The 25,149-nt window shown below is 40.4% G+C and overlaps 4 protein-coding genes and 1 non-coding gene across 5 annotated transcripts in view; 3 read left to right on the top strand and 2 right to left on the bottom strand.

Annotated features, from left to right (window-relative positions):
• Positions 1 to 6,536, top strand: LOC119765545 (serine protease snake-like). Its single transcript, XM_038249640.1, is given in 4 exon segments — positions 1 to 414; positions 4,924 to 5,189; positions 5,948 to 6,058; positions 6,061 to 6,536. Coding segments are annotated over 4 exon segments (846 nt in total). The 5' UTR covers positions 1 to 169; the 3' UTR covers positions 6,285 to 6,536.
• Positions 6,537 to 10,751: 4,215 nt separating this feature from the next.
• LOC6035056 lies at positions 10,752 to 11,588 on the top strand. Its single transcript, XM_001845241.2, has 4 exons — positions 10,752 to 11,102; positions 11,162 to 11,289; positions 11,350 to 11,427; positions 11,482 to 11,588. Exons 1-4 carry the CDS (start codon positions 10,841 to 10,843, stop codon positions 11,557 to 11,559), a joined length of 546 nt encoding a protein of 181 aa, XP_001845293.1. The 5' UTR covers positions 10,752 to 10,840; the 3' UTR covers positions 11,560 to 11,588.
• Positions 11,131 to 12,090, bottom strand: LOC119765546. Its single transcript, XM_038249641.1, has 2 exons — positions 11,863 to 12,090; positions 11,131 to 11,766 (listed from the first exon to the last, which is right to left on the bottom strand). Exons 1-2 carry the CDS (start codon positions 11,989 to 11,991, stop codon positions 11,593 to 11,595), a joined length of 303 nt encoding a protein of 100 aa, XP_038105569.1. The 5' UTR covers positions 11,992 to 12,090; the 3' UTR covers positions 11,131 to 11,592.
• A 114-nt stretch (positions 12,091 to 12,204) lies between these two features.
• Positions 12,205 to 25,149, top strand: part of LOC6035057 (transmembrane protein 245) — a 31,191-nt gene continuing 18,246 nt past the window's right edge. Inside the window, 4 exon segments of the mRNA XM_001845242.2 lie at positions 12,205 to 12,536; positions 12,538 to 12,617; positions 12,619 to 12,967; positions 18,417 to 19,362. Of these exon segments, the coding sequence (XP_001845294.2) occupies positions 12,447 to 12,536; positions 12,538 to 12,617; positions 12,619 to 12,967; positions 18,417 to 19,362 (1,465 nt within the window). The 5' untranslated portion in view covers positions 12,205 to 12,446.
• Positions 12,991 to 13,062, bottom strand: Trnad-guc. The gene has a single exon. It is a non-coding gene; the product is annotated as a tRNA-Asp (tRNA).

Below are 25,149 nucleotides of genomic sequence, written 5' to 3'. Positions count from 1 at the left end.
AGCAGTACTCTCGGTGACGGCGGTTCTCCTCTAGTCAAACGCCAATTCGTGAATCATTCCGAGCGCGCAAGTGAACGAAGTTGGTTGGGTTTGGACGCTGTTGAGTTGAGCCGCGCGATAGTAGCTGTGAAGTTTTTCGAGTAAAGTACCGAAGATCTGCGCTTTCAGGATGTTGAGGACCTTGTGCTTCGTTGTGGTGATTTTGGGCGGCGGCGGTGCCAGGGCTTTCCTGTTGACGGAGTACCTCGTTGGTGGGTGGAAGACCAACGTTGGTGAATTTCCGCACATGGCCGCGCTGGGACGAACCCAGCGGATCGGCGGGAATGACTCCGGGATTGAGTGGTTTTGCGGCGGAACGCTGATCTCGGATCGTTTTGTGCTAACGGCGGCGCACTGCGCCAACAGCCAGATGTCGTAAGTTGTCAAACTTTTGATTCTAAGTAATTTCAAACAGTGCATTCTGGCCAATGTGATTATGCAAATCGAAGATTTTGCCAATTCTGGAAATTTGTGATTTGGGGTGTTATAAGCGTTTGAAAGGTTCACCACTAGGTGACTCAAGTGTGGAATGATTTAAGAATTAACCAATACAAGGTCCTAAATCTAAATTAAAGTATAGGGTCTAGGAAACGTCATCTAACAGCATCTTGCTTGTAAGATTGGCATATCAGTTTTCAACTGAAATTGAGTGATAAATAACTTAAGGCTCTAAAAGGCATAATTTCCGACCGGCCGTTTGGCGGCCATCTTTGTTATAGAAAACATTCAAATCTTCAGAATGTGTTGTTTGTAGAAGTGTTTTACCGTAAACTGGGTCAATCGGGACACATGGGGCGAATTGGGACAGCAGTTTTAACCATGTTGGAGCAAAATATTTTGATTTTTCTGATTGCTTCCGGTTAGAACAGACTCAGACCACCAAAATGTGTACATCCATTTCCAAATTTAAAAGCTTTAAGTGCTCTGAAAACTGCTGGCCCTATTCAGACTGAAGTCCCAATTCGCCCCAGATTACAGTACATAAATATAGAGATAATTTTTAACCTGGTCACAGCACCTAAAAGGACCTAATAAAAATAAGTTATGAATAAAAAGAGATATTTTTTTATGTGCACGGAGAAAAAAGTTCCAAAATCATGAACAAAGTGTTCAAATTCCATGGTACGTTTTTGAAAATCGTACCATGGCATTTGAACACTTTCGTGGTCCCCAGTTTCATGAACGGGTGTTCAAGATTTTGGGAACACTTTTTCTACGTGTGACAAATTTCCCAAATTAGGGTTTTAATTGATGTGTTGACCTACGCGAATTTTAATTCGTACCAATTAAAAATACCCCACACACTTTTGATATAATTGTTGAAATAGAATAGGCTTTCTGTTAAGAAAAGCCACGAATCTGTGGTCGTTCAAGGCGTCATTGTGCTTAGAAAAATAAACCCTAACGTCGCAAATAACAATATCAGCATTTAAAAAATGTCCAAATCTAAGAAACGGGAAAATCCAAAAATTACCGATTCTGAAAAATTGTTCATCAGGAGATTTTTGCAACATTCACAATCCAATAACCAAAAAAAATCTTTGCTTTTTAGGTGTTTTTGAAACCGCCTTGAGTCACCCAAAAAGCATAAATACACTCAACCCCCGGTGGTTGGTCACTTTTTCGTTTGACATTTTTTTAGTTTGTACCCCGTTGGTTCGTCAAAGTCAAACTAAAAAGTGACAAAGTGTCACTTTTACACGGCGCTCACGCACACTATCAAAACAAACGTTTGATGTCGTCGGTTTGATAGTGTGTGAACTCCGTGTAGAAGGGCGCCAAACATAAAAGTGACCTCGTTCGTTGGTGTCAAACCATCGGGGTTTGAGTGTAATAAAAAAAATGTTGGACATTTTATTAAAAAAAAAATCATCGTTGCTTTGGGGCGCGGGTTCGATTCCCGCCTTATCCTCCTGGCCCTCTATCGGATTGGGAAGTAAAACGTCGGTCCATTTGCGTAAAAGAGGTTTTGGGTGACACACCACACATAACCTTCGTACGCCTAGAAATGAGTAGAAACTTGCAATAGAGGAGAAAAGCAACTCACGACAAAATTTTGAGGCTAGGAATTTTGACAGGTATAATTTTCATAAAGTATTCGCCTCCTTTTCTCTCCCATCAGAATAAAGGAGAAAAGCTCGGAACTTAACCTCAAAGGTAAATAACAAAATGAACTTTTTTGACAGGTGTCAGTGCCGGGACTTTGCATTAAAAATTAAAATTTTGTTCCGGCTGTTCCGTTTTGCATGGACACTAACACATGGTTAGGAGCACGACAAGGACACGGCCACAGGAATGTCCAGGAACAGGCACCTACACGGCCAGGGACACGAAAACGGTCAGAAGCACGGGTACGAACACGGGCAGGATTCCGGACAAGGAAACAGCCTAGAGCACGGCCACGGAACGACCAGGAACACCTACGTAGTCAGGTGCACGTACACGAACACGGCCAGAAGCACGGACAAGCACACGGGCACTAATACGGAAAAAAAACTCGGGTTATGACGTTTCGCGCAATCGGAAGCAAATTCAAATTCAAAAAAATGCTAAGTCCCGATTTGACACCTGTCAAACCACTCAAATGGCACTCACAAAATGAATACTGAGTTCTTTGAGTTCATTTGCTACGTCACAGTTTTCTTGTCTATACTGGGGACAAAGTAGCTGTCAAACTAGGCCAAAATGTTAAAGTCACTCACAAAATGAACATTGAGTGATATGAGTTCATTTCTGACGTCACGATTTTTTCCTCTATAGAGCCCACAAAAGACCCGGGGGTCGTTAAAGTGGATTGCTTTGCTTTGCTTTGCCGTGACGTCATTTGAAAGCGCGTGTGAACCAACGCGCACACGTACGGACCCATTTTTTTTTTGTTTGCAAAAGTTTAAACAGTAGGGGAAGGTGGGGCAAGACGACCATATGGGGCAAGAGGAACAATCGCTCGTACGGCCGTAATTTTTACAATTTTGATTATGTCCAGTATGAGGAATTGTTGCTAGCAATGCAATTAGCTGATTCTACTAGCACATAACCGCCAAAACGACGTAAACGCCACGGGGCATAAGATTTAATAAAGTTTTTTTTTTTCAAAACCTTTGTTTTCTTATAATATTTGGAAAGTACAAAATAAGTCTTAGGATTCGTTTTAAGGCTCATTTTACCAAAATGCTATTTTTCCTAGATCAGTAGTGTCCCTACCAATGACATGCACCTATTACAAAGTATGATTAAACTTTTGGTTATTTTTGTTGAGAGCTTATAAAAAATCTTGTTCAGGTGGGGCAAGTGTTCCATATAAATTTTTATTATGGAAAAAAAATACTAATTGCTGCAACAACATATTTTATTGGGAAATAAATACATGAAAGTACTTAAAAACTGATAAACAATTGTTAAAAATAATTGTCCAAACAAAATATAGTGATATTATGAAAATTTACTATTTATCATCCAGGTATTTTTTTTTCGTAAAAACGATAAAATTTTTAGTAAAATATTATTATTTAATCTTAAAAATGGAAGAAACCTTTCAAATATATTCTAATCTGATGTATCTAAGTGATAACAGTTCAATTGTTAGCAAATTAACATGTTTTTTCATGCATTGTTCCTCTTGCCCCAACGGGTTGTTCGTCTTGCCCCACTAGTTGAGTAGATCGTACGGAAAATCAAAAATTTTAAAATCAATTTTTGACATTAAAAAACAGGATGTTTTAAAAAACTTTTTCTACAAAGTCTTAGTCAAGACCTAGAATAAGATGATTATAATAAAATCCGACAGATTTTTAAACTTTTCAATGGGTTATAACGAGCATTTCCTTAGCTTGTTACACTTGCCCCACTTTCCCCTACACGCGAGCTGTCAAACTCCTAACCTAAAAACCGAGTCGACGTAAAAGCTAATTCTGTTTTGGAAATTTTCAAAATATCCGTTTGAAAAAAGATTGACAAAATTCACGTCACGTTACTCAATAATTTGACGCTTTTTTAGTGATGCAAAGAATAAAACATTTTTTTCATTTTGCTTGTTTTAGAAGCTTTATGTCAGCAACTATCTACAATGTCTTTGCAATATATTTTCACAGCCACGTATTTGACAAAAAAAGGAGTTTATGCAACAACAAAAGTAGTTTATACAACATTTTTGCAATTCAGAAAAGACTCTTTGAATGGAATTTTAAGTCAAATGTCAAATTCAGCATCCATTTCAGTGCTGAAAAGTGTATCGAAAAGTTTTAAAGAAAGTAGTTTTACGGCGGTATTGCCAAGTTGTTGTTTATTCAACATGTTGCATGTTGCATTTCTGTGGACACTTGTATGGACGAACTAGTGATACACAATATTTTTCTTTGGTCATAGGAAAGCAAACACAAAGTCATCCAAATTGAAAAAATTAAAAAAATCTAAGAAATTTGCTCATTTTTGGGAGAATTGCTAATAGATCAATTCTAGAAAATGTTTTTTTTTAATAGAATTTGTAATTTAAAAACATAGCAAATCAGGGGAAACGACCCATAGTTAAAAAAAAAAACAGATCGCTTCCATTATAATTTAGTGAAAAGAACCGGTTGGAGGAAAAGACCAACCAGAGAAGTTGTCAATTTAGGGAGAGTTATAATTTCAATTTCAGTTTAAAAGTTCTAGAAAAAACATTAGCCAGAGAAGTTGTCAATTTAGGGAGAGTTATAATTTCAATTTCAGTTTAAAAGTTCTAGAAAAAACATTAGGGACCACCCATAAACCACATGGACACTTTAAGGGGGGGGCTTGGCTATTGTCCACGCTCCATACAAAAAAAGATGAAAAATTCTATTCTACCAAATTACCCATTCGGCAAAAAGTCCTAAACTAATCAACTAAACTGTCAATTTCTCCAACCAGGGATCCCCCAACGCTGGTCCGACTCGGTGAATACGATCTGAGCACCGAGGATGATAGTGACCACCGGGATGTGGCCGTGTCCGGGATCGTGCACCATCCGCGGTATAATCGCGTCCAAGCGTACAACGATATCGCGGTGGTCAAGTTGGCCGAACCGGTACAGTTTAGTCGATTCATTCGACCGGCCTGCCTATGGCAGCTGGAGACACTTCCGGTGGAGGCAAATGGACTGCTGACCGCCATCGGATGGGGCCAGCTGGGACAATGTGAGTATACCGATTTTGTTCTCGCGTGGAATGTTGATTCTTGTTTAACTTGAGGTGGCACTTTCATTGAGCGGTAACGCAATTGTACGAGATTTTTTCGATGAGTCACGATACTTTCGTACTTTTTTCCTCGGTGGAGAGAATCCCAGCAATTGAATCAATTGATTCGAAAATAGTAAACGACGAAAATGAACGTTTTTACCAGGTGACCGCTTTGACAATAATTAAAAGCATCACATAAGCAGTAATTCCTACAATATTATCGCTTTTAAATGTAAATTTGATAAGAGCATTGACGGTAAAACAACCATGCGCCTCCATGAAATGATTATCATGTATTATTTTTCAATCTCAAGCGAATTATGAAGTTGCAATCTCATAAAACTGAAGAAAGTATTAGACTACGACAAACAAATAAACAAACTCACAAACAAATTTTTGACAGTTTGCCTGCTCTGTTTGTTTGCCTGCATTTTTGCAGAAACGTCAGCCTGCATACATTTGGCTTTGTTTGCGAGTCAAAAGTGCAAGTTTGTTTATTTGTTTGCCATAGTCTAACAGCTCCTTAAGCTGCCTAACCGAGTCGAAACAAAGATGGAACACCCAAACTTTTGAAAAATCCCAACTCTTGCTGATTTTGATAGACCAGGAATTCCCAAAAAACGTTGAACTTTTCAATGATAATTCGCCCCAGCACAAAGCAGTTGATTCAATTCATTAACATTTCTCTAATCACATTTCCCACCCTCCCCATACAGACGGTGACCAACCGTCAGAACTGCACAAGGTGGATCTTCCGGTGGTTCCGAACGACGCGTGCAACCGGCTAATGTCCACGCCCCGATCCCGCCGCCTCAAGTTTGGCGTCCTCCGTCGCAGATTTGTGCCGGTGACCTGGCCGGAGGGAAGGACACCTGCGAGGGCGATTCCGGTGGACCGTTGTTCCTAAAGTCCAGCGATCCCAACTGCAACTACGACGTCGTCGGCATCACCAGCATCGGAGGCATCTGCGGAACGGCTCGGAAGCCCGGAGTGTACACCCGGGTGTCGTACTACATGAACTGGATCGAGTCGATCGTGTGGCGGAAGCAGTGAGGCGAGGGCTGGATTGTCCTAAAGAACTGAAAACGCTCTCGAAATCATACAAGACTGATGGTTGTGTACTTAAACGGAAGCACCTTCTGGTGGTCACTTTTTGCTTAAATTATGACATGTTTAATTTTTTTATATTGTTAAATATAAGTTTTCCCCGTAATACCCAAAATAATGTTATTTATTTTAATTTATTGAGAAGCATCAACATTTTTCCTATAAACGACCCCCTAATAAAAATTAGCTCCCTCGTTAGCTCCTCTTCTTTTAATCGGGCTCCAACAAAAAGTGATACATTGGATATTTTTATTCAAAAAAGCATTTCTGAAGTTTTTTTTCATGTGGCAATAATGTCGTTGGATTTCTTCACAACTTATTTTTATTAGGTCCTTTTAGGTGCTGCGACAAGGTTAGGACCGAGAATCAAAAGTACAACAAATCATACATAATAAAATAATAACCGTAACTGAATTAGATGATCAATTCCTTGTGCCATGTGCCAGCAAGTGTGCGATCACGTCAATCTGTTCCTCGGGTGTCTTGCACTGCCTCAAGCAAACTCTGTATTCTCGGTAAACGGCCCACAGCTCTGACTCGCTGTACAGCATCCGTTCACCTTGTTGCTCCTTCGGGGTTGCACCGGCGCCGGCGCCAGTATTTTCGCTACTTCTTCCTGCGGGACGAGGATGTTTCTCTTCCGGTACCGCTCCAGGTAGCGGAGAAAAATCCGCCGCGGTAAACACAGCTCCTGCCGGAGTCTGTTTGTCCTTCTTCCATGCTGGCGGCTTCGGCTTGGACGCCTGCTGCCTCGACTGGATGAACTGCGCACATCCAGACCCTCGTGGGATCCAGAACAGTTGACACACTTCTTGGCTTGCGTTTCTTCTGCTTTGCACTTTTCTGTGCTGTGGGCACCCCCACAGCTGCTGTACCTGGGCTTGAGATGGCAGTTACTGGTTCAGTGACCGAACTGCAAGCAGTTCTTGCACTGGGTCACGTGCGGTTCTTTGTTGCGGTAGGCCACCCACCGGACGACGACTGGTCCCACTTTCTTCACCTTGCTACTCAACTCCTTGTTACTGGTGTGCCTTGGGGAAGAGCACGATGAAAGGCGTCTCATCGATGACGGGAAGCTACTGCTTCCGCCTGATGGCGTGTACTATCAAGACGTCCAGCAAATGTTCCGTCTTGAGCAGCTCCTTGATGTAATCCGGGTCCACGTTCGGGAGACCTCGCATTACTACCCGGTGCGGTCTCCGTGTCGAAGTCGTCGCTCGAGAAGCACGTAATTTTGGTGCCGTACCTCGTCAGTTTGTGTTCCGGCAGGACATCACATGACGACATCACCTTCGCAAGGCGGGCGAAGCTCGTTTCTTTCACCACCAGCGGCGGCTGCTTCTTCTCCCTGGCCGACTTGCCGGATGCTGGTACCGCGGGGTGGCTTTTTCTGCTGCTGAGTTCGCATTGTTGTTGTTATTGCTCTCCTCCACTAGCGGGCTGAACTTGTTGTTGTGAAAGGTTCTTTACTTACTCCACGCAGCTTCCTGACGGGTTCTTGCTCCGAAACAACGTGAACCGGTTCCGGTACCGGTCTTCGGAAGAGGTAAAATTACTTCTGCTTCTCCGGTTGCTCATCCCGCCAGCCGATCCAAGAGCTTCTTCGATTGCGGCCTAATACACACACGATATACGTCCGGAAATATGCCCAAGATAAACAGGACCACTCGCGTAACCACTAAATCGAATTTTGTAATATTTTTTACACAAAAATATTATTTCTGGACAACTTTTTTCGCGTTCGCCATTTCCCTATTTTGATGTAAACAATTAGAAGGCACCAATACTTCTTCATCCAAAGCTTGGGCTCTTCACACATTCTAATGCACACACTGAAAACCCGACCATGGTAGTTTTAAGAAAATTTTCTAAAAATGCTGCTTATTAAATTAACTGTGGCTTTTTGGTGAAAGTAAACGCAAATGTGGTAAAATGTACCATGCTTCCACAAAATTGCATGGTAGCTAATACGAAATCATTATCATTCTCTCCATAATCGACCCAGGTTCGAACCCAGGTCGACTGGATGAGAGGCAACCACCACCACCACCACCCGGCAGAAGCATTTTACATATCGTGATTATATTTTTATTTCAATTTACTATTGCTGGACCCTGGATTCAGAACCATTATTGACAATCATTGAACACAGTCACTACCCCAAAAGTGAAGGACACCATCTACATCATAGACTAATAATTAAGACCTTAAGTCGCATAGAAATGTTTTAAAGGAAGACGCCCAGTTTCACGAGTTTCACCGTAAAGGCTAGTATGAAGATCGGAAGGAAAGGGGTCAAGAAACAGCTTTACAAACAGCAGAACAAAGGAGAGGGAGCGTTTTCTTGGGGCTTTTCTTCACCCTCTCTGGCTTGCTTTCGCTGCCGCTGCTGCCCATTTGAAATTTTTCTTGCACCCTTACCAAAAATCATGATTTTTTGAGTTCCAAATCCCACTATTCATACGATTTTTTGAGTTCAGGTACTACAACCATAAAAATGGTTATATGGGTTGAATTGGGTCCTAAAATGAAGCTTAGATTGCTGATATTATTGTTCACAGCGATAAAGCTTATTTTTCTGAGTACAATGACCCTTTGTACGACCGTAAAGAGCTTAAAATGGATTTTTAAATCAATTTTGAAAAATTAACCTCGCGGTCCTTCTTGACAGAAAAGCTCCTACTTGACAGGTCGTTCCAAGGGGACCATAGTTGATCCATCGAAAAAATGTTGTCTTGTCAAAAAAAAAATGTTGCATTAAAATGAAAAAAAGTGATCAGAAATGGTTTTTAATCGTGTTTTTTATCGTTGTACATAAAAATTGGCATAGGGCTTTAGTACCCAATTGAAAAAATCGTATGAAAAGTGGGATTTGGAACTCAAAAAGTCATGATTTTTGGTAAGGGCACAGACAAACAGACGGGACACTCGAGTGCCGAACCATCGTCCTCCAAAAACGGTTATTTCAAATTCAATTTTGTTTCGGCATTCACTCACCCGGCGCTGATGGCGCTGCTGTCGTGACAGCTCGCCCGTCTTTTCTCAGTGTGTGTGATGCGTGTTTTTTTGTTTTTAAGTTGAGCGTGAGCACGTGTGAGGCAGCAAATGAAAACAAAAACACAGCCTTCCACCTCGAGTGCCTCCAGTTTAACCCGCCGGAAGGTTGCTTCATCTGTGGAGAGTTCGAATCCGGCCGAATGCACCTGAACGACGAGAGCCAGCGGTCCAGGACGTAGTGTTCCGGTTGAAACACGAGCAAACGGACATTTACGTGTATCAATCGGACGCGAATCAACCTCACGAGGTCGACTCGGACAGCGTGTCGGACCGGAAGTGGTCGGACATGATGGAGTAGTACAACGAGGCAGAACGAGTGCCAGAACCGTGCCGAAAACCTGAAGTGGCACACTCTTGCTTTTACCCCACTATTAACCAGATAGGCCTGCTCCACTGCTTGCCAAAGTCGAGGCTGCTGCTGAGGCGCCCGCTACTGCGGAGAAAGCCGGATCCTGTGGTGGAGCAACCTGCTTATTCTTCGTGGACTGCTGCTCAGATTGCTGCTGCTGGTCGTCCTTTTGGCATTTTGACGATGTTGCGTCGATCGTGAGCGCCACTCGTCGCGACTTTTTTCGTCTCATTCGGCCCTTTTGGTTTTGTTGGCTGGCAACTTAATTGCGCCGTGGACACGATCCCCGCAGATGTTTCCAAATCATCGTGGGGATCGATTCCGTTAGTTTTAAATTGGATTTTCCTATTCCGGCGGCCACTACTGGTGTTTTCGTGATATCTGGTGTCAGGTGTAATGGTTCATGTTTTCGGAGGAGGAGGAATCTTAGACGGAACATGCAACGGGGAGGACCAGTGGTGTGGTCTCTGTCATTATGTTTGTCTTGCATCGCTGCAGGTGCTGCCGCATGATTTGCCTCATGAGGTTCTGCCATTGGAAACTGAACCGACGCACCGTCATTTTCGGCCGTCGGTCTTGATTTATTTATTTTGATTTTGTTACTGATGATCCGCAACAACAAAATTATTTCGAAACAGCTGTTAATGTTTACAATCGTTAAGGCTTGATTGTCTCACGCATACACTGACATGACACATGATAGTAATGGGTTTGTATTGGTGTGTTTGGGCTGCGCTTCGGCATAAGCTCACCAGGCAGCGCTGGCGTCGCCGTGATTTGGTGGTTTGATGAAGGACGATGGATTTCAAAAATAATTTGTATGGAGAGTCACGTCTGTTTGTCTGTGGTAAGGGTGTGACCGATTCCTTCCGAAGTGCATACACCGCTTAACTAAATTTTCCTGAGTGGACCTTTCCCATCTTTTTGTCATCACCTTGTGCCATTTGTTAAAATTCTAAGCAATGTTTCTGAACCACCCTGTACCGAAAAACAACAACAAACCCCCTTCGCGTCCGTGTCAGTATCGATGTAAACAAACCCACCCCGAACCACCCAAAGCAAGTTTCAAAATACCATCCACACCTTTTTCGGAGCAATGGGCACCTACTGGACCAACTGTGGCCGCAAGATCAACGCCAGAATCGTGCAAAAGTCGCCGAACGTGCTGAACCTGTCGATCGAAAACACCGAGCTCGTTCAGGAACGTTTGCTCCGGTTGAAGCTGGCCGCGGCGTTGCTCTTCCTGTACGCATTTCTCATTCTGGTCCCCACCGGGTGGAACCAGCTGTGGATTCATGGAATTTTTGTGGTTTTGCTGGGTGGTGTCGCTTACAGTTATACCAAAATTGTGAAGAATGGTAAGGAGTTGGATTTATATGAGTTTTATTCGGTGTTTCAATTATTAATTTTATTTCAGAAAACTTAGTTCTAGTCAAAGACTTTGCCCTGCAGTATTCTACTCATTTTATCGGTGGAGGAGCCAAAAACGTACTGATTCCAATTAAACACATTCACGATGTTGTCATCAACGAAGTATTTCATAATGTGAGTTTGGATATTTTAGTTTTTTGTTTTAAGATATTAACACATATTTTTTAATTATAGCTTAAGGTAGTCTTTAGTTTGTCAGTTTTAACCAAAGGAAATTTATTTAAGAATCAACCGATCGTGACGCTGCTCAATGTAAGAATAAGAACTTCTATAAGACACGCAATTTAATCGAAAATCTAATTCTAGCACTTAAATCCTCGCGTCGACTGTCTGGAGATGATTTACAACGAGTTGCACAACATTTTGAGCTTGGAGAACGATTGAAAGCAATAAATTTAGCATGACAAACCATTCAGTTTAGTGTTTCTTTCGGTCCATCTGCTGAAAGCGTTGCAGCTGGCGGGCCTGGTTGAGAATTTCGTGCATCGGTGGGTTGGTCCGGATAGATTGCGTCGCACGGCTCAGATCGGCCGGCCGAATGTTCTGCAGCTGGTCCAGGTTCTGGCGCGGGAAGCTAACTTTGGCTTCGGCCTGAAAAAAATGTTGGGAATTTAATGTTTTAATTTTTGCTTTTTAATGTTATATCATGCGACAAGATAGCACAACCACGACAACTCAAAAACTCACCAGATTATTCGCAATCACTTGGCACTCCTTCATCAGCATCCGCTTGTAGCAAACGGACATGTCGTGCCGCAGGGTGACCACATGGTCCTGCAGCTCCTTGATGCGCTCCGATTGCTGGAAGCTGTCCATTTTCCGGTCGAAAAATTAAATTTAAAATTTCACAAAAGTTCGTTGCAAACCGCCAAACACCACAACAGAATGTTTTGAATCTTGTTTCCTTTTCTGTTTTGACCTCACTGTTCGTTCCTTTCTAAACCAGCCGTCAAAATACCGCCCAGCGCTGTCCAAAATTGCTTCGAAACAGCTGTGCGGTTGTTTTGACAGCGCTTTGTTTATGTGATTCATCGCTAAAAATAGCCACCCACCGCAGGCCGCAGCAGCGCAGGCAAAAAAAAAATTGGGTGCGGAATTAGTAATTTTGCAGTGTTTTTCCACCCTGGCGGAAAGTTGGGCATACATTTTTAATTTCTGCGCGTTCGAGTGTGTAATTGTGGCAAGTGTTCGTAGTAGTTCGGTTTCGTAACGCGCTGGCACGGAATGCCCTGTAGCTGTCCACCGCAGGAACTGGAGCGAACCCGACCAAAATGAGTGCCCGCCCTAGTCCTGCCCCGTTCAAACGGTCCTTCGATGGGTTGTTCAACGCCTGGCTCGTACTCCGCAGCCAAGGCCACGAAAACCCTCCGGAATGCCCTGTACAACGTGATGATGGTGGCCGTGGTCGGTGTCGTCATCGGGGTCATCCTTGTCCTCGCTCCTTCTTCAAACCCTCCTGTGGGCGTTCCTCTTCGGAGCGGTGCTCTTCCCGGCGAAGAAACGCCTCGCCGAAGCGCTCAACGGCTGGATCGAACGCATCGAAAAGGACGACCAATATCTGGTGCTGGGCGTGCTCGGAGCGCCCATCCAGGGCGTCTACTCGCTGGGTCACTTTCTCACCGAGTGGCTCATGGGACACCTGAAGATCTTGGGCATCGGAATCACCAGCCTGATTTCGCTGCGCGTCATCGTTTGGCTGGCGCCGACCGAGGTGTTTCTGACGCTGTGGAATCTTCTGGTGTGGCAGCACTCGCTGTTTCGGGCCGTACTGAGCTCGCTGACGTTGCAAATGGTGAGTAACGAAAAAAGAGAAGCCTCCCCGACGGGGAATTGAACCCCGGTCTCCCGCGTGACAGGCGGGGATACTGACCACTATACTATCGAGGAATGTGATAAATGAAATGTCGCGGATGGCACCGTTTCGTAACGCTATCTTCGATAAAAAATGTGAATACTTATAACACGCTATCTTTCCAAATATTTATAAAAAATTGGGGGGTTTCTTCTTTTAATGTGCCTTTACAGCCAAAATGCTGGAAAAAAATAGATTTTTTTGACCAGGAAAAATGAAAGAATGCAAAAATCTACAAAAAAATGTTTAGGGGAATTATGCCCTTTCTTATCAATCAACTAACTTCGTCATATGAAGAGTTTGATGCTCGATTAATGCTCCAAAAATACAACTTAGGCTATAAACTTACCAGCCACAGCACCGCCTCAAGTAAGCACGCAAATTTATGCCATTTGCTGGTCAAAAAGATCAAATTTAATGTCTATTTTGCGAGACCATTTCTCATCATTTTGGTGGCACACATACCCACACACAAGATGAGAGCTTAATTGCTTAACGAAAGTTGCCATCAATATCTTTTCACTTGCGCTAGCGTTTTCAAAGCACTTAAGGTATGAAATTGCTTCCAACTACCGGCAACATGTTCTTTTGCACATTAGTTGGTCACTCACTTGAAAAATAATCCCGAAACATGTAAATAATTAGCAAGCGCCAACAAAAAAACAAACGCACCAACTCTTTCGACGTTTCAATTTTGACGACCCATTCCAATCGAAGGCTGAAGAAAACCGAGCGAGAAGCGAAGGCAAATAAAGAACAAAGGGTGGCCACCAACACCACCAGCAGCGCCTGTTGGAGTGAGCCAGTGATGCCAGGAAACTTTCTCTATAAATGCTACTTTTCGTGAGTGTTCGCTTAAAATTTCATCAATTTTGGCAGCACTAAGCAGAGCGCTGGAAGAAAAAAGAACTAAGCGACTGATTAGAATGCATTTGGGAAATATTTTTTTAATGCTTGTAAAAGGAACAGCATAACTTTTGATAAAAGTGAAAAAACAGAAATGTTCACAAAAAATTGCTCTACTCGTTGGTTTTAGTTAATTTCAAGGAACACTCCAGATTATCCAGCATCATTCAAACACGACCGCTTATTAGGTTTAAATTAGGCTTTTAATGCAGTGTTTCTCAACCGGTGAGGAATTCCCCCCTGGGGGGAATTTGGCCATTCTAGGGGGGGAATGAGGGTTCAATAGAAATTCAATGTCTTAAATCATTCTTTGCAACTTTCAGTTTCTTTGATTAGTGATAACAACATTTGTTTTTCCCAAAAATAGTTATTAAAGTTTCAATTTCTGTGAATTTTGACATTTCTTGAAACAATAAAATGATTTTTTTTAATATTTCTGAGGTATTTGTATTTTTTGGACTCAAGTAGATTTTTTTTGTGACAGATTTGCTGGTTTCTGTGAGATTTTTGTACACCTTTTTAACAAGAATGTTTTATTAAATAATTGGCAGTTGACAAAAAGTTTTTCAAATATTATTTAAGTTTGTTTGAATTCTTTATTATGCGTGGCAAGATAACTTAACATTTTGCGATTCTGGCTACTACGCAAAGTGCGGTCGTCTGTTCTAATCTGTAGGCGGCGGCGACTAAATCGCGCAGTTGAAAAAACCGCAAACGTTGTTCAAGTGTCAAACACTTCGGAAAAATGGTATCAACTCCAAAACGAAAGGCATCCATAACATCGGATTCTTGCGATTCAGGAGACGAAGAATCCCGGAAGGTAATTATAGAATAAAGTGAGAACACAGCCGGAACTTCATTACTAACTTTTGTAAATTTTCAGCGCACTAAAAGGTCTACGCCGGAGGAGGATGAAGCCCTGTTAAGACTTGAAGCGGAGACGAACTTCAAGGGCCAGAAGTCCAGTGAAAAACGTGGATTCTTGGAAATTGTTGGAATCTGAGTCGAGGACATTTTGCGTTCTGTTTGGGATCGCTGCGTCGAATTTGTATACAAGAGTGCCATTTTCGAAGAAAATCGTGTCAATTGGAACGTTGTAACTCAACTGAAGCAGGATAACGCTAATCTCCTGGCGCTGGTAAAGGTGATGGGAGACAGGATCGAGTCATTAGAGAGCCAGCTAACGTCACATGAAGAGATGTTAACTGCCATGAATGGAACCGAATACTCCGCTGCATTAGCCGAACAGGTGATCGATTGCATTGACATCGATCATCATTGATTGTTTACATTTTATTTGATCCAGATAGCAAATAAAAAATGTTTAATCAACAAGTTCCGAGTGACTTCTTTATTTCAAACATCAAACACGCTTAAATCCGAATATCTCACATATTTGAGTGAGACCTTTGCTAGGGTTGAAGAATGGTGCATAAGTTGGCAAAAAGATCACGATCATGAGAGATCGCATGTAAGAGATTATCGACATGTCCCAATGAGTGCGGGAACCATCTAAAACACACACGGAATTGACACGGTGGCGCTGGATATAGTTCGAGAGTTCTGCAGCAATTAAAAAAAAATAAGCCTATTGGAGGTCCCTTCCTTACTCAAGATTCAACAAGTCTGTCCCAGGAAAGACAACATGGACACGCGTGGCCGACGCACGACCTCTATGTTGATCCAGTTCGCGATTGTTACATGGGATTTCGAATAAATCTTCGACAGCAGTATCTTCGTTAGTCCTTAAAAGTAATAACCATAAAAACATTGGTACACTGTACTAATTAAGGCATGTTGCTTGCAAACGGCAGTGGAAATCTAGGACATTTTGCCTCTAAAATTTAAATATTATTTTGAAAATTCTGCAAAAAAAAACCAAAAATGGAGAAAATTACCTTCCAGCTGTTGATAGAAGCTAGACTGACATGGGCTAAAGAATGTACAGAAAGGCCTACTAAGGGGCCGTTGCGATATTCGCAGCTGCGGGATACACTCGCAGCAGAATGATAATTTATCTATCTACCCGCAATACATTTTTAAGAGTAATCTGTCTTTTGATTTGATTTGATTTGATTTGATGTGATAACCAACAGGGCCACAAGGATGACCTATGTAGCGGTTGCCTAGAATTACAGTGGCTCAGACTTAAAGGGAACATCTTCAAATTACTGCCGTATGAAGGGCCAAAAGGGGGTGGTTGGACGCGAACAAGCAAAATCACTCACGGTGTCCTCAGGGGAAGAGAATCTCCTTCCGACAGTAACCTCCAATAACTCCGAAAAAAAGTCTGACAAAGCTGAAAAACAGGGCTCGCACCCTGTTGGGGGCCTAAAAGGGCGCGGCAGACAGCTGGAAACTGACAGAGGTCAATAGATGTAGTAATTAGACAATCCTTTAGAACTGTATAATTAATAAACTATTTCCCCCCCTTGTGATGTAGTTCTGGTCTTCCACTATCCACATCCAGTCTCCGCCATTACAGCATACCGTCCACTGCCCTGATGCTCCCTACCCAATCCCCGGCTTTGGTTGTAACTACTGATAAAAAGGAAAATCAAAGATGAGAAAAGGTCAATGCGGATGGAGAGCAAATCGAGCTCAGTATCCCCTCACAAAGACTGGTAGTAAGTGTGAAAAATAAACAATGAAAAATAAAAGATAGACAAGACGAAAAATGAAAAAGATAGTGTGTCAATGCGGATGGATCGATGATCCCCTCACAAGGACATAAAAGATATAGATGTTAGGGAGTAAAACAAGAACAGAAAATCAGGATTAAGAAATAGTCAATGCAGATGGAGAGCAAATTGGATTATCCAATCACAAAGAGATCAATATAAAAAATATTTAACAATTCATTTGAAATAATAAAAATATTGTCTTAAATGGAATGTTTGTATGTTTGTATGAATGAATCTTCTGAAATTCAAAATGGAAAGATCTCACCAAATCAGAAATCTTGGGCTTTTATCCATTTGACCATCTCGTCACTTGTGACCTGAATCTTCAACTGTTCAAAGTTTCCAATTCCAGCTTCTGCAGCTCTTCTGGTTGTGCATGATCGGCTGCGTGCACCACCCGTTAAATGGTCATCACTCGAAATTTCTTCTGCTGCTAGGAATTGTGGCCATGATCAACACTTATGATGCAATTGTTTACTGGATTTAGGCTGCATCAAGCTAGTCGCACAATATGTCTTCTCCGATGGACACTTTGTATATTTCCCTTTTTTGATTATTCGGCCGGTCTCTTTTTTCGCTGCCGACAAACCGTGGAAAACACTTTTTTTAGATTTCACCGAAACGACCCCAAATTCTTTAGTGCCATTATCGGTATGGATGGCCACCGGATCAGGGAAGGTATTCATTCCTTAAATTCACTGATTACACAGAACAAAGTTGAAATTATCAAAAAGTAAAAAAAAAAACTTAGAAAAATTGATAGAAAAAACATGACGCAGCTAAAAATTTTCACGTCCGCGCGCGCCGATTACTACGATCCATCTTTAAGAGTAATCTGTCTTTTGCCGCAGATAATTATTAATTTTGTTTAATATTTGTACATATTTTATAATTGTATTTTTTTATTGTAATTTAAACAAAAAGAAGCTCAGAATAGTGGCTTTTCATTTTTTTTAAATTAAAATAAAACGTTTTCAAATACCTTCTATAGTTTTTTTTTTGTTATGAAAACTGTAATCTTTTTGCAAACCTACAAAAAATAATTATGTTTGTGCATTGATACCAGTAAATTAAAAATAAGGGGGGGGGGGGGGAATGAAGTTCTTGCAAATCAGTCAAGGGGGGAATGGATCGCAAAAGGTTGAGAAACACTGTTTTAATGAGACCTAAGTAGACAACTTCTTTTGACCAGGGAATCAAAACATCATTCATTTTTTTCAAAACATCATCCTTTGGGGCAAATCTGGCCGATTTGGAAAGTGGAAAAACGATGGTTTGAGTTTTGGCTGCATTTATGCGAATTTTCCAGTCGCCAAAGTGTTCGGAAAGAACGTCAAGACCCTTCTGAAGACGGCCAACTAAATATCTGGTTATTTTACCCTCATAAATAACGGCAATGTCATCAGCAAAAAGTGACAACACACCATTACCAGGAAGAGTAGCCAATTCAGATGTAAAAATATTGTACAGAAGTGGGCCAAGAATACTTCCTTGGGGAACCCCAGCATCATTGTTGCAATCCCATTCAGAAAAAAAACCCTGAACGATCTCTCCGAAAGTTAGTGCTGGATAATTTTGATAAGATACATTGGAAAACCGTACAAATACAGTTTATGTATCAAACCGTCATGCCTCGTTCCAAATTATTTTTTGATTGTTAATTACCAGAGCGGAAGAAAGCCGGCTTATTTCGAATTTATCTTTTTTTTTAAAGTGTCTTCTAAAGAATAAATATAAATAACCCTAATCTAAATAAATTGAAGAAAAAATGTGCTAACCCAACTCACTGCTCTTCCCAGCTCGCCGTCATCGTGGTCCTGTACATCGCCAGCGTGTACATCCTGTGGCAACCCCAGCTGTCCACGCCCTTCCTACTGGTCGGCCAAATGCTGTGGGTACTCATCGTTGCGTACGGGTGCAGCTTCCTCGGCGCCCTCCAAGTGCCCGTGTTCCTGGGCCTGCTCACGTACGGCGCCATCGGGCTGATCTACAACATGCGAAAGGACGAAAAAAACGTGCGGTTCATCGACAAGTGGCACAGTCTGTTGGACGTGACGAGCTACCGGTTGGACGAGGGGAAGGTGGAGATTACGTCGCCGGTCAATGGGGGTGATGACACGGTGAATGCGTCTCGGATTGAGGAAATTAAGGCGAAGATGGTGCTGGATGTGACGACTACGCCGCAGCTGTCGAGTACGATGAACGATACTAGAAATACTAGTACGACTGCGAATGCAACCGACACGCTGAACAAGACGACTCCGGACGCGCTGGAGAGTGACTCGTACTTCCGGATACTGTTTTACGCCTGCGGAGCCACCCTAATCTGGATGCACACGTGGATCCTGTTCCTTGGAATCATCCCCGTCAGTTTGTACCTGATTGTGCGAGTCGCCGAAATGCTCGGAATCATCCCGTACATTTCAACCCTCATTCAAACCTACTGGGAACTGCTCAAAAGCTGGCTCTTCCCCCGCCACTCGGCCCTACTCCCACTCTGCCTTCCGGGAATACTCCGTGTCAACGGAAACATCCACCGGTACGTGTGTGCCAAACTGCGCTCCTACATTGACGACATCAGCTCGGTGGTGATGATCGGATTTCTCAGCGTGCTGGTCATGCTGGTTAGTGTGTTTGCGTTCACGCAAATCTACTCCGAAACCATCGCGGTGGCGCAGCTGGGAAGCAACCTGGTCAACCGGACGTTGACGCACCGACCCGAGCTGATTGAGATGCTGCCGATTGGTGAGTAGTGGAAGCAATTTAGACGAATTACATTGGACATCATTTACAACAAAATATCTGAGGTTCGGCTTCAAAAAAGTATACAATTAACACTACGGTGCTCATAACTTTTGTTAGGGTTGTCAAATCTTCAATCGTTACGACACGTTTGAAAGTATTTTCTTATATCCTTTTAAAAATGTATAACTTGGATCATTTTCTTTCAAAAAGCATCCTTTGTACAATCTTCCAAACTTTGGTCAAAATCGTTGAAGTTCTATCAAACCTCGGTGTGAAGTTGCGTATTTCTGGAATAATTTACTGCATTACGTTTATATTATAGCGATTCTATAGAAACAAACCACATTGCTTCACAACTCTTATAGTAATGATAGTAATAACCTTTCAAATTCAGCAGTACACGAATGTTGACAGCGTTAATTTGGTTTGTCCAGCTATTATCCTTTCTGAGCAATTCTCTACGAAATCGGTCTTTTTCTTTAATTTTAATTTCTTTATTTTTTAATGCAACTTTTTTGGTGCCTTCGGTGTATTAAGAATTTTCAAGATCTGACTTACCTATCTAAAATTACAAGCAGTATAAAAAATGGTCTCAATTTACATAACCTCAAATGGTCCCGTCTGATCGCCACGAAAAAAGCCTTGTAGAGGGATGCCATTTTCCTGGTGTCTGTATAATCTTCATAAAAAGTCTGTGGGAAGTCTTTTTTTTACTCGTCACTTATTTTTATTAGGACCTCTTTGAGAGCTGCGATCACGTTAGGGGAGATCCATAAACCATGTAGACACTTTAGGGGATTGTAATCACTCTATAAATGAGAAGAAGGCACCAACCACCTAAAGGTGGATTAAGTAACGTTTTTATCTAGATTTCCTGTATAGGCCCCACACAGTGCTAGGGAAACTATGAAGCAGGTAACACTTTCAACAACTCAATTCTTGATCCACAAGTGGTTGTTCCTACTATTAACTACCAGTTCCGCAACTTCCGTTGAGTTTATGGAACCGTTTTGCATACTCAGCGATTGTTCACTCCCAGATATGGAGCCGCTCCACCCAAAATGTTCAATCGAGCACTTTCTCGTGACGAGTGCCGATCCCCTGCAGGATTTGCAACCGAAAGTAAGCTCCTGGGGTGCGGTTCTGGACGTGGCCACCAGTGGAACCACCCACGGCTGCATCGAACTGTCTACGGAAGTTTTCGGTGACGATCCGGCATTCAGAATTGCCCTGAATTGTAAAAGTAACACGAAAGTACTTTTTGAAATCAGTTTCGAGCTGGAGAAAACCCCCGGAAGTGGACATTTGAAGTGTATTCGTCCCATAAACGAAAGTCAGTCGGAACGTTGCACCGTTGGACCGAGGAACCGGTTGAGGTTGACTGTCAATCCGATCACAATTGCGGTGGAAAATGTCAACCTTAATGGAGTCAGAATTGGACGCATGGACTACACAATAAACTCTACGATTCTGGCTACCAGACATTGCAATTGTAGCAAATTTGAGAGTACAATCGAGCGGTATCAAACATGTGGCTTCGGCGAAAAATCTAGCATTGCTGAAACTTTCAACGCGTACATTGCGTACGGAAAAGCTGGATTTATTGCACTAATGGTTGTGGTTGCGATTGAGTTTTGCAAATTTGTGATGAAGTGATTAATTTACTATTACAATTGAATAATAAATTTCAAATAATACATTTCTCGTCAAAATCATCAATTTGTTTACTCTATAGCAGCGGTTCTCAACCTTTTCTTGGCTAGGTATCCCTTAGTTTTTAAACATGATTTTTTTTTTCGCTTATAGGAGTTTCTTTTAAATTCCAAATATCGGATTTTTTTTTGTATGAGAAGCTTAAATTTTGGAGAAAAAAAGTCTGTTTAAATGTTCTGTAACTCTAAACTCGGGGGACATTGATAAAATTTAAACTAAATCTGAAATTTGTTTGGACCAAATTTTCTCTTTTTTTTTGCTTCCTGGGTGTTTTTGAAACTGCATTGACTCAGGGTTATTCAAGAACACTTAAAAAGTAAAAAAAAATGTTTTATTTTACATTAAAAAAATATTGTTAAAAAGTTAAAGCTTGTGTCTAGAATTGTTTTCAAACAAGTACTGGGTAGGCCACACAATGCCCATGTGCTTTTCTTCGATTCTTTTTTTTCCTGCTGAATTGAACATATGTAAATTTTACTAAAAAACTTTTTGACAAAGTGAAGTTTTCGAGTGAATTAAAAAAAATCAAATATTTGTCATCTCTAACAAAAATTCTTTACCGTCATCTGGGGCGAATCGGGACTACACTATGAAGTTTTTAGATCACTTAAAAGCTTGAAATTTGGAAAACGATGCACTATTTCAGATGTTCTGTGTCTGTTCTATCCGAAACTAATTAAAAATATCCAAATATTGTACAGTAACAAGGCTTAAACAGCTGCTCAAATTCGCCCCATGTGTCGTCCTGTTTCGCCCCAGATGACGGTACTGCTTTTTTGAATATTGAACATTTTAACCTTTTAAACAACAACCACGATAATATCACGAAAGAGTGTTTTGTTTGGTTATCTTGAAATTAAAATAGAAATATTTAGAAAAAATCACTTAATCATTTCTTTCTTACATTGAAAATGCGATCCATATTTTCCAATAATCAATAAAAAATAACAGAATGTAAAAAAAGTATTTACACCCCTTAGGCACTATGCACATTTTGCGATGAAACATGTAAACAATTTAAAATTTTACTGAAACCTAGTACTACGTTTTGTTCAGAAACTCATGCCAAACATTTTGTTACAAAAAGCTCATGAAAAGCTCCAAATAGGCATCCTTGACTGATTAAAAAAATAATTTGGATTGAATATAAAGTTTACTAATTACTTAGTATAAATGTTTATTTAACTCTGGAAATTCTATATAAAACATATCTTAACTTAATTTTGCAAACTTTCAATTGAACTAAATGTCAATATATTACAATAAAATTGCTAAATAAACATTCTGGAGTGGGTATAACACCGATTTGGGGGTCTTTGTATCGATAGAATAGATTTATCGTTGGAATTTCGTACTAACCCGGGATTACGTCGTCGGGAAATCCGCCGACATCCGAACCGGTCCACGATTTACAAGTCAACCTATGTGGCATCGGAAAGGGCATAAAATTTCCGATCTTTTGATACCCAAACATCTAGGTTTTCTATAAAACCCACGTTTTTAACTACTAGGTAAAAACGTTGTTATGGTTTCGTTTGAGCAACCTGCCAAAAATGTAGTAACTTTCGTAATTTTTGTTCTCGTGGATCAAACTTACTTTTTGCCCACGTATATTAGAAGTATTGAAAATGTTTTTGACATATTTAAAGAATTTGTGGTATTTGATATATCTGAAATAATTAAAGTAAATTGTTATTAATAGTATTTAGATTTTTTTTTTTTTTGCATTTTTTTGCATTTCAAGTTTGTGAAGAATTTCAAAGTCTCTTAAGTCTTAGCATTTAAAGTTTCGAAAGTAAATATTGTATTTATAGTTTTTAAGTATTTCAAGTAATTATAGTATTTCGATGAAGTATTAAATGTATTCAAAGTATATAAAGTTTTCCGAGTATTCAAAATATAAATAAATATCGGAATCGGTTCCAGAGTGGTCAAAGTTGTCACGTTTTAGCGTAGGAACCTTCCTTGGACTTATACGAACCCAACGAACAAAATTTTCCAAAAAGTATGACTCATAAGTAGGGTTAGTGAAATTTCACGATTTCGCGGACAGCGTGAAATCCGTGAAATTTGGCTTTTTCCGCGAAATCCCGCGAATTTTTTTGTTTGTGTGAAACTGTACGATTTTTCTCAAAATGATTTACCAAACTCATATAAGAATAAAAATAATCTTATGAAATACTATAGAATTAAGCGAGTGAATACCTTTGTTTTTACTAACATAGGGTTAGTGATTTTTGACGATCTCGTGGACGGCGTAAAATTCGTGAAATTTATCAATTTTCTCAAATAATTTTTTTTCTTCAAAATATCAACATAATAAATATTTCATCAAAACAGACAAGTTAAGTTAAGTCTATCAGTTTACAATTGAAAAACTTGATATGAACCATTTGAAGAATTGTTCCAATTTTGAAATATTTTTTTTTTAAACTTACTAAGTTTAGTAATTTGTAATTTATTGAAAACGATAGCCTGGTAGTATAACACTTTGTATCAGATTAAGGAAGGACGTTGTGATGGTTAGTTTAGGTTAGTTTAGTAACATTTTCATTCGCTATAATACAAATTTTACTGCTATTTTATTTGAAAAGTATAGTTTCATAAGAAATTAAAAAAATCAAGCTTTGTTTTATTCAAATGAAAATGAAGGGTATTTTTATCTTTGAAATCAACTTTTTTAAACATTTCAGATTTTTCTGAGTCTTGTTTTATTTTAACGATATTTGATTATTTAGGTGGATAATTCCCGTGAAAGTTTAAAAAGTTCTACTTTCTGTTTTTGTTTTCATTTTGATTTTTTTTTCAATTCAATTTGGTTTTATTTGTGAATAATCAAGATACAATAAGTTCTTTTGCAATTCATAACAGAGTTTTGGAGTTTCTTTCAGCTGTGTGTTGCATCATAATCCATTTTGGAACAATTATTTCAATAACTAAAGCACTAACAAGAGCACGTAAAATTAAAAAAAAGCTTGCTAAAATTTCATTTTGAATAAAAATTTTGTTTTCGTTACAAATATTTTATTTTTGCATATTGATTTAAAATTTAAATTTGAATAGGGAGATGATAACCTTTAACATTATTTTTAATGTGCTAAATGTCGCAAAAATTCAAATTATTTAACTCATTTTGGCTGGACAAGATTATTAAATCTTGCTTTGATATATGAAAATCAATAAAATGAAGCAAATCGGGGAAATTTTTAAGCTTTATTAGCCAATGAAAAAATTAAAAAAAGCAGTTCAATAAATGAGAATACGCATGCCCTGTTTCAAAATATGTATAGAGCCCATCCAAAAACGAGTTGGCAAATTTTGTGACACTTTTTTTTGTGGCTCAAATTTTTTGAAATTGTATTTAGTTTATTTCAATAATATATAATGAGAAATGCTGGCAGTGCGTGGCCGAATGGTTACGCTGTCCGCTTTGTAAGCGGATGTTTCTGGGTTCGATTCCCATCTGCTGCAACCTTCCATCGGATGAGGAAGTAAAATGTCGGTCCCGGCCTTGGTTGTTGGGCCGTTAAGTCATTCCAGGTGTAGGAGTCGTCTCCATGTCATAACTGCCCATGTTCGCATAAATGTCCCATATGCAAAAACAGCAAGCTGAGAAAAACGCATTTAAAGTTTGTGCCATACATAAGGCTACGTGTTAAATTCTCGCGAAAAAACTGGATTTCCTCCTGATTTCTTGAACAAAGTACTGGATGTTATAGGCCCTTTCGAAAGAGCACACAATTTTGAACCAAACTGCATCAATAACTCGAAATAGATGAAAATGCATATGGGACATTTATGCGATCAGGGGCAGATAAGTACAAACAACACACCAAACCAAGCCTACTCCGGTGGAATCGCTGGCGGCGGTTGGACTCGCAATCCAAAGGTCGTCAGTTCAAACACTGGGGTGGAAGGTTCCTTGGAGTAAAAAGAGGTTTGGGTGCTCTCCCATTCAAGCCTTCGGACTTCTAGGTTCGAGCAGAAACTTGCAATAGAGACCACAAAAGACCCGGGGGTCGTTAATGTGGATGGTTTGATTTTTTTTTGATAATGAGAAATAAAAAGCAGTTT

Source organism: Culex quinquefasciatus, chromosome 1, assembly GCF_015732765.1.
Source record: "Culex quinquefasciatus strain JHB chromosome 1, VPISU_Cqui_1.0_pri_paternal, whole genome shotgun sequence".
Classification (NCBI taxonomy): Eukaryota; Metazoa; Arthropoda; class Insecta; order Diptera; family Culicidae; genus Culex; species Culex quinquefasciatus.
This window is presented reverse-complemented; position numbering and strand designations above follow the sequence as displayed.

Coding starts and splice junctions, on each gene's coding strand:
- LOC6035056 (XM_001845241.2), top strand. CDS start 10,841: ATGGGCACCTACTGGACCAACTGTGGCCGCAAGATCAACGCCAGAATC. Junction 11,103..11,161: donor TACCAAAATTGTGAAGAATG/GTAAGGAGTTGG, acceptor ATTTTATTTCAG/AAAACTTAGTTCTAGTCAAA. Junction 11,428..11,481: donor CGATCGTGACGCTGCTCAAT/GTAAGAATAAGA, acceptor ATCTAATTCTAG/CACTTAAATCCTCGCGTCGA.
- LOC119765546 (XM_038249641.1), bottom strand. CDS start 11,991: ATGGACAGCTTCCAGCAATCGGAGCGCATCAAGGAGCTGCAGGACCAT. Junction 11,767..11,862: donor AAGTGATTGCGAATAATCTG/GTGAGTTTTTGA, acceptor CATTTTTTTCAG/GCCGAAGCCAAAGTTAGCTT.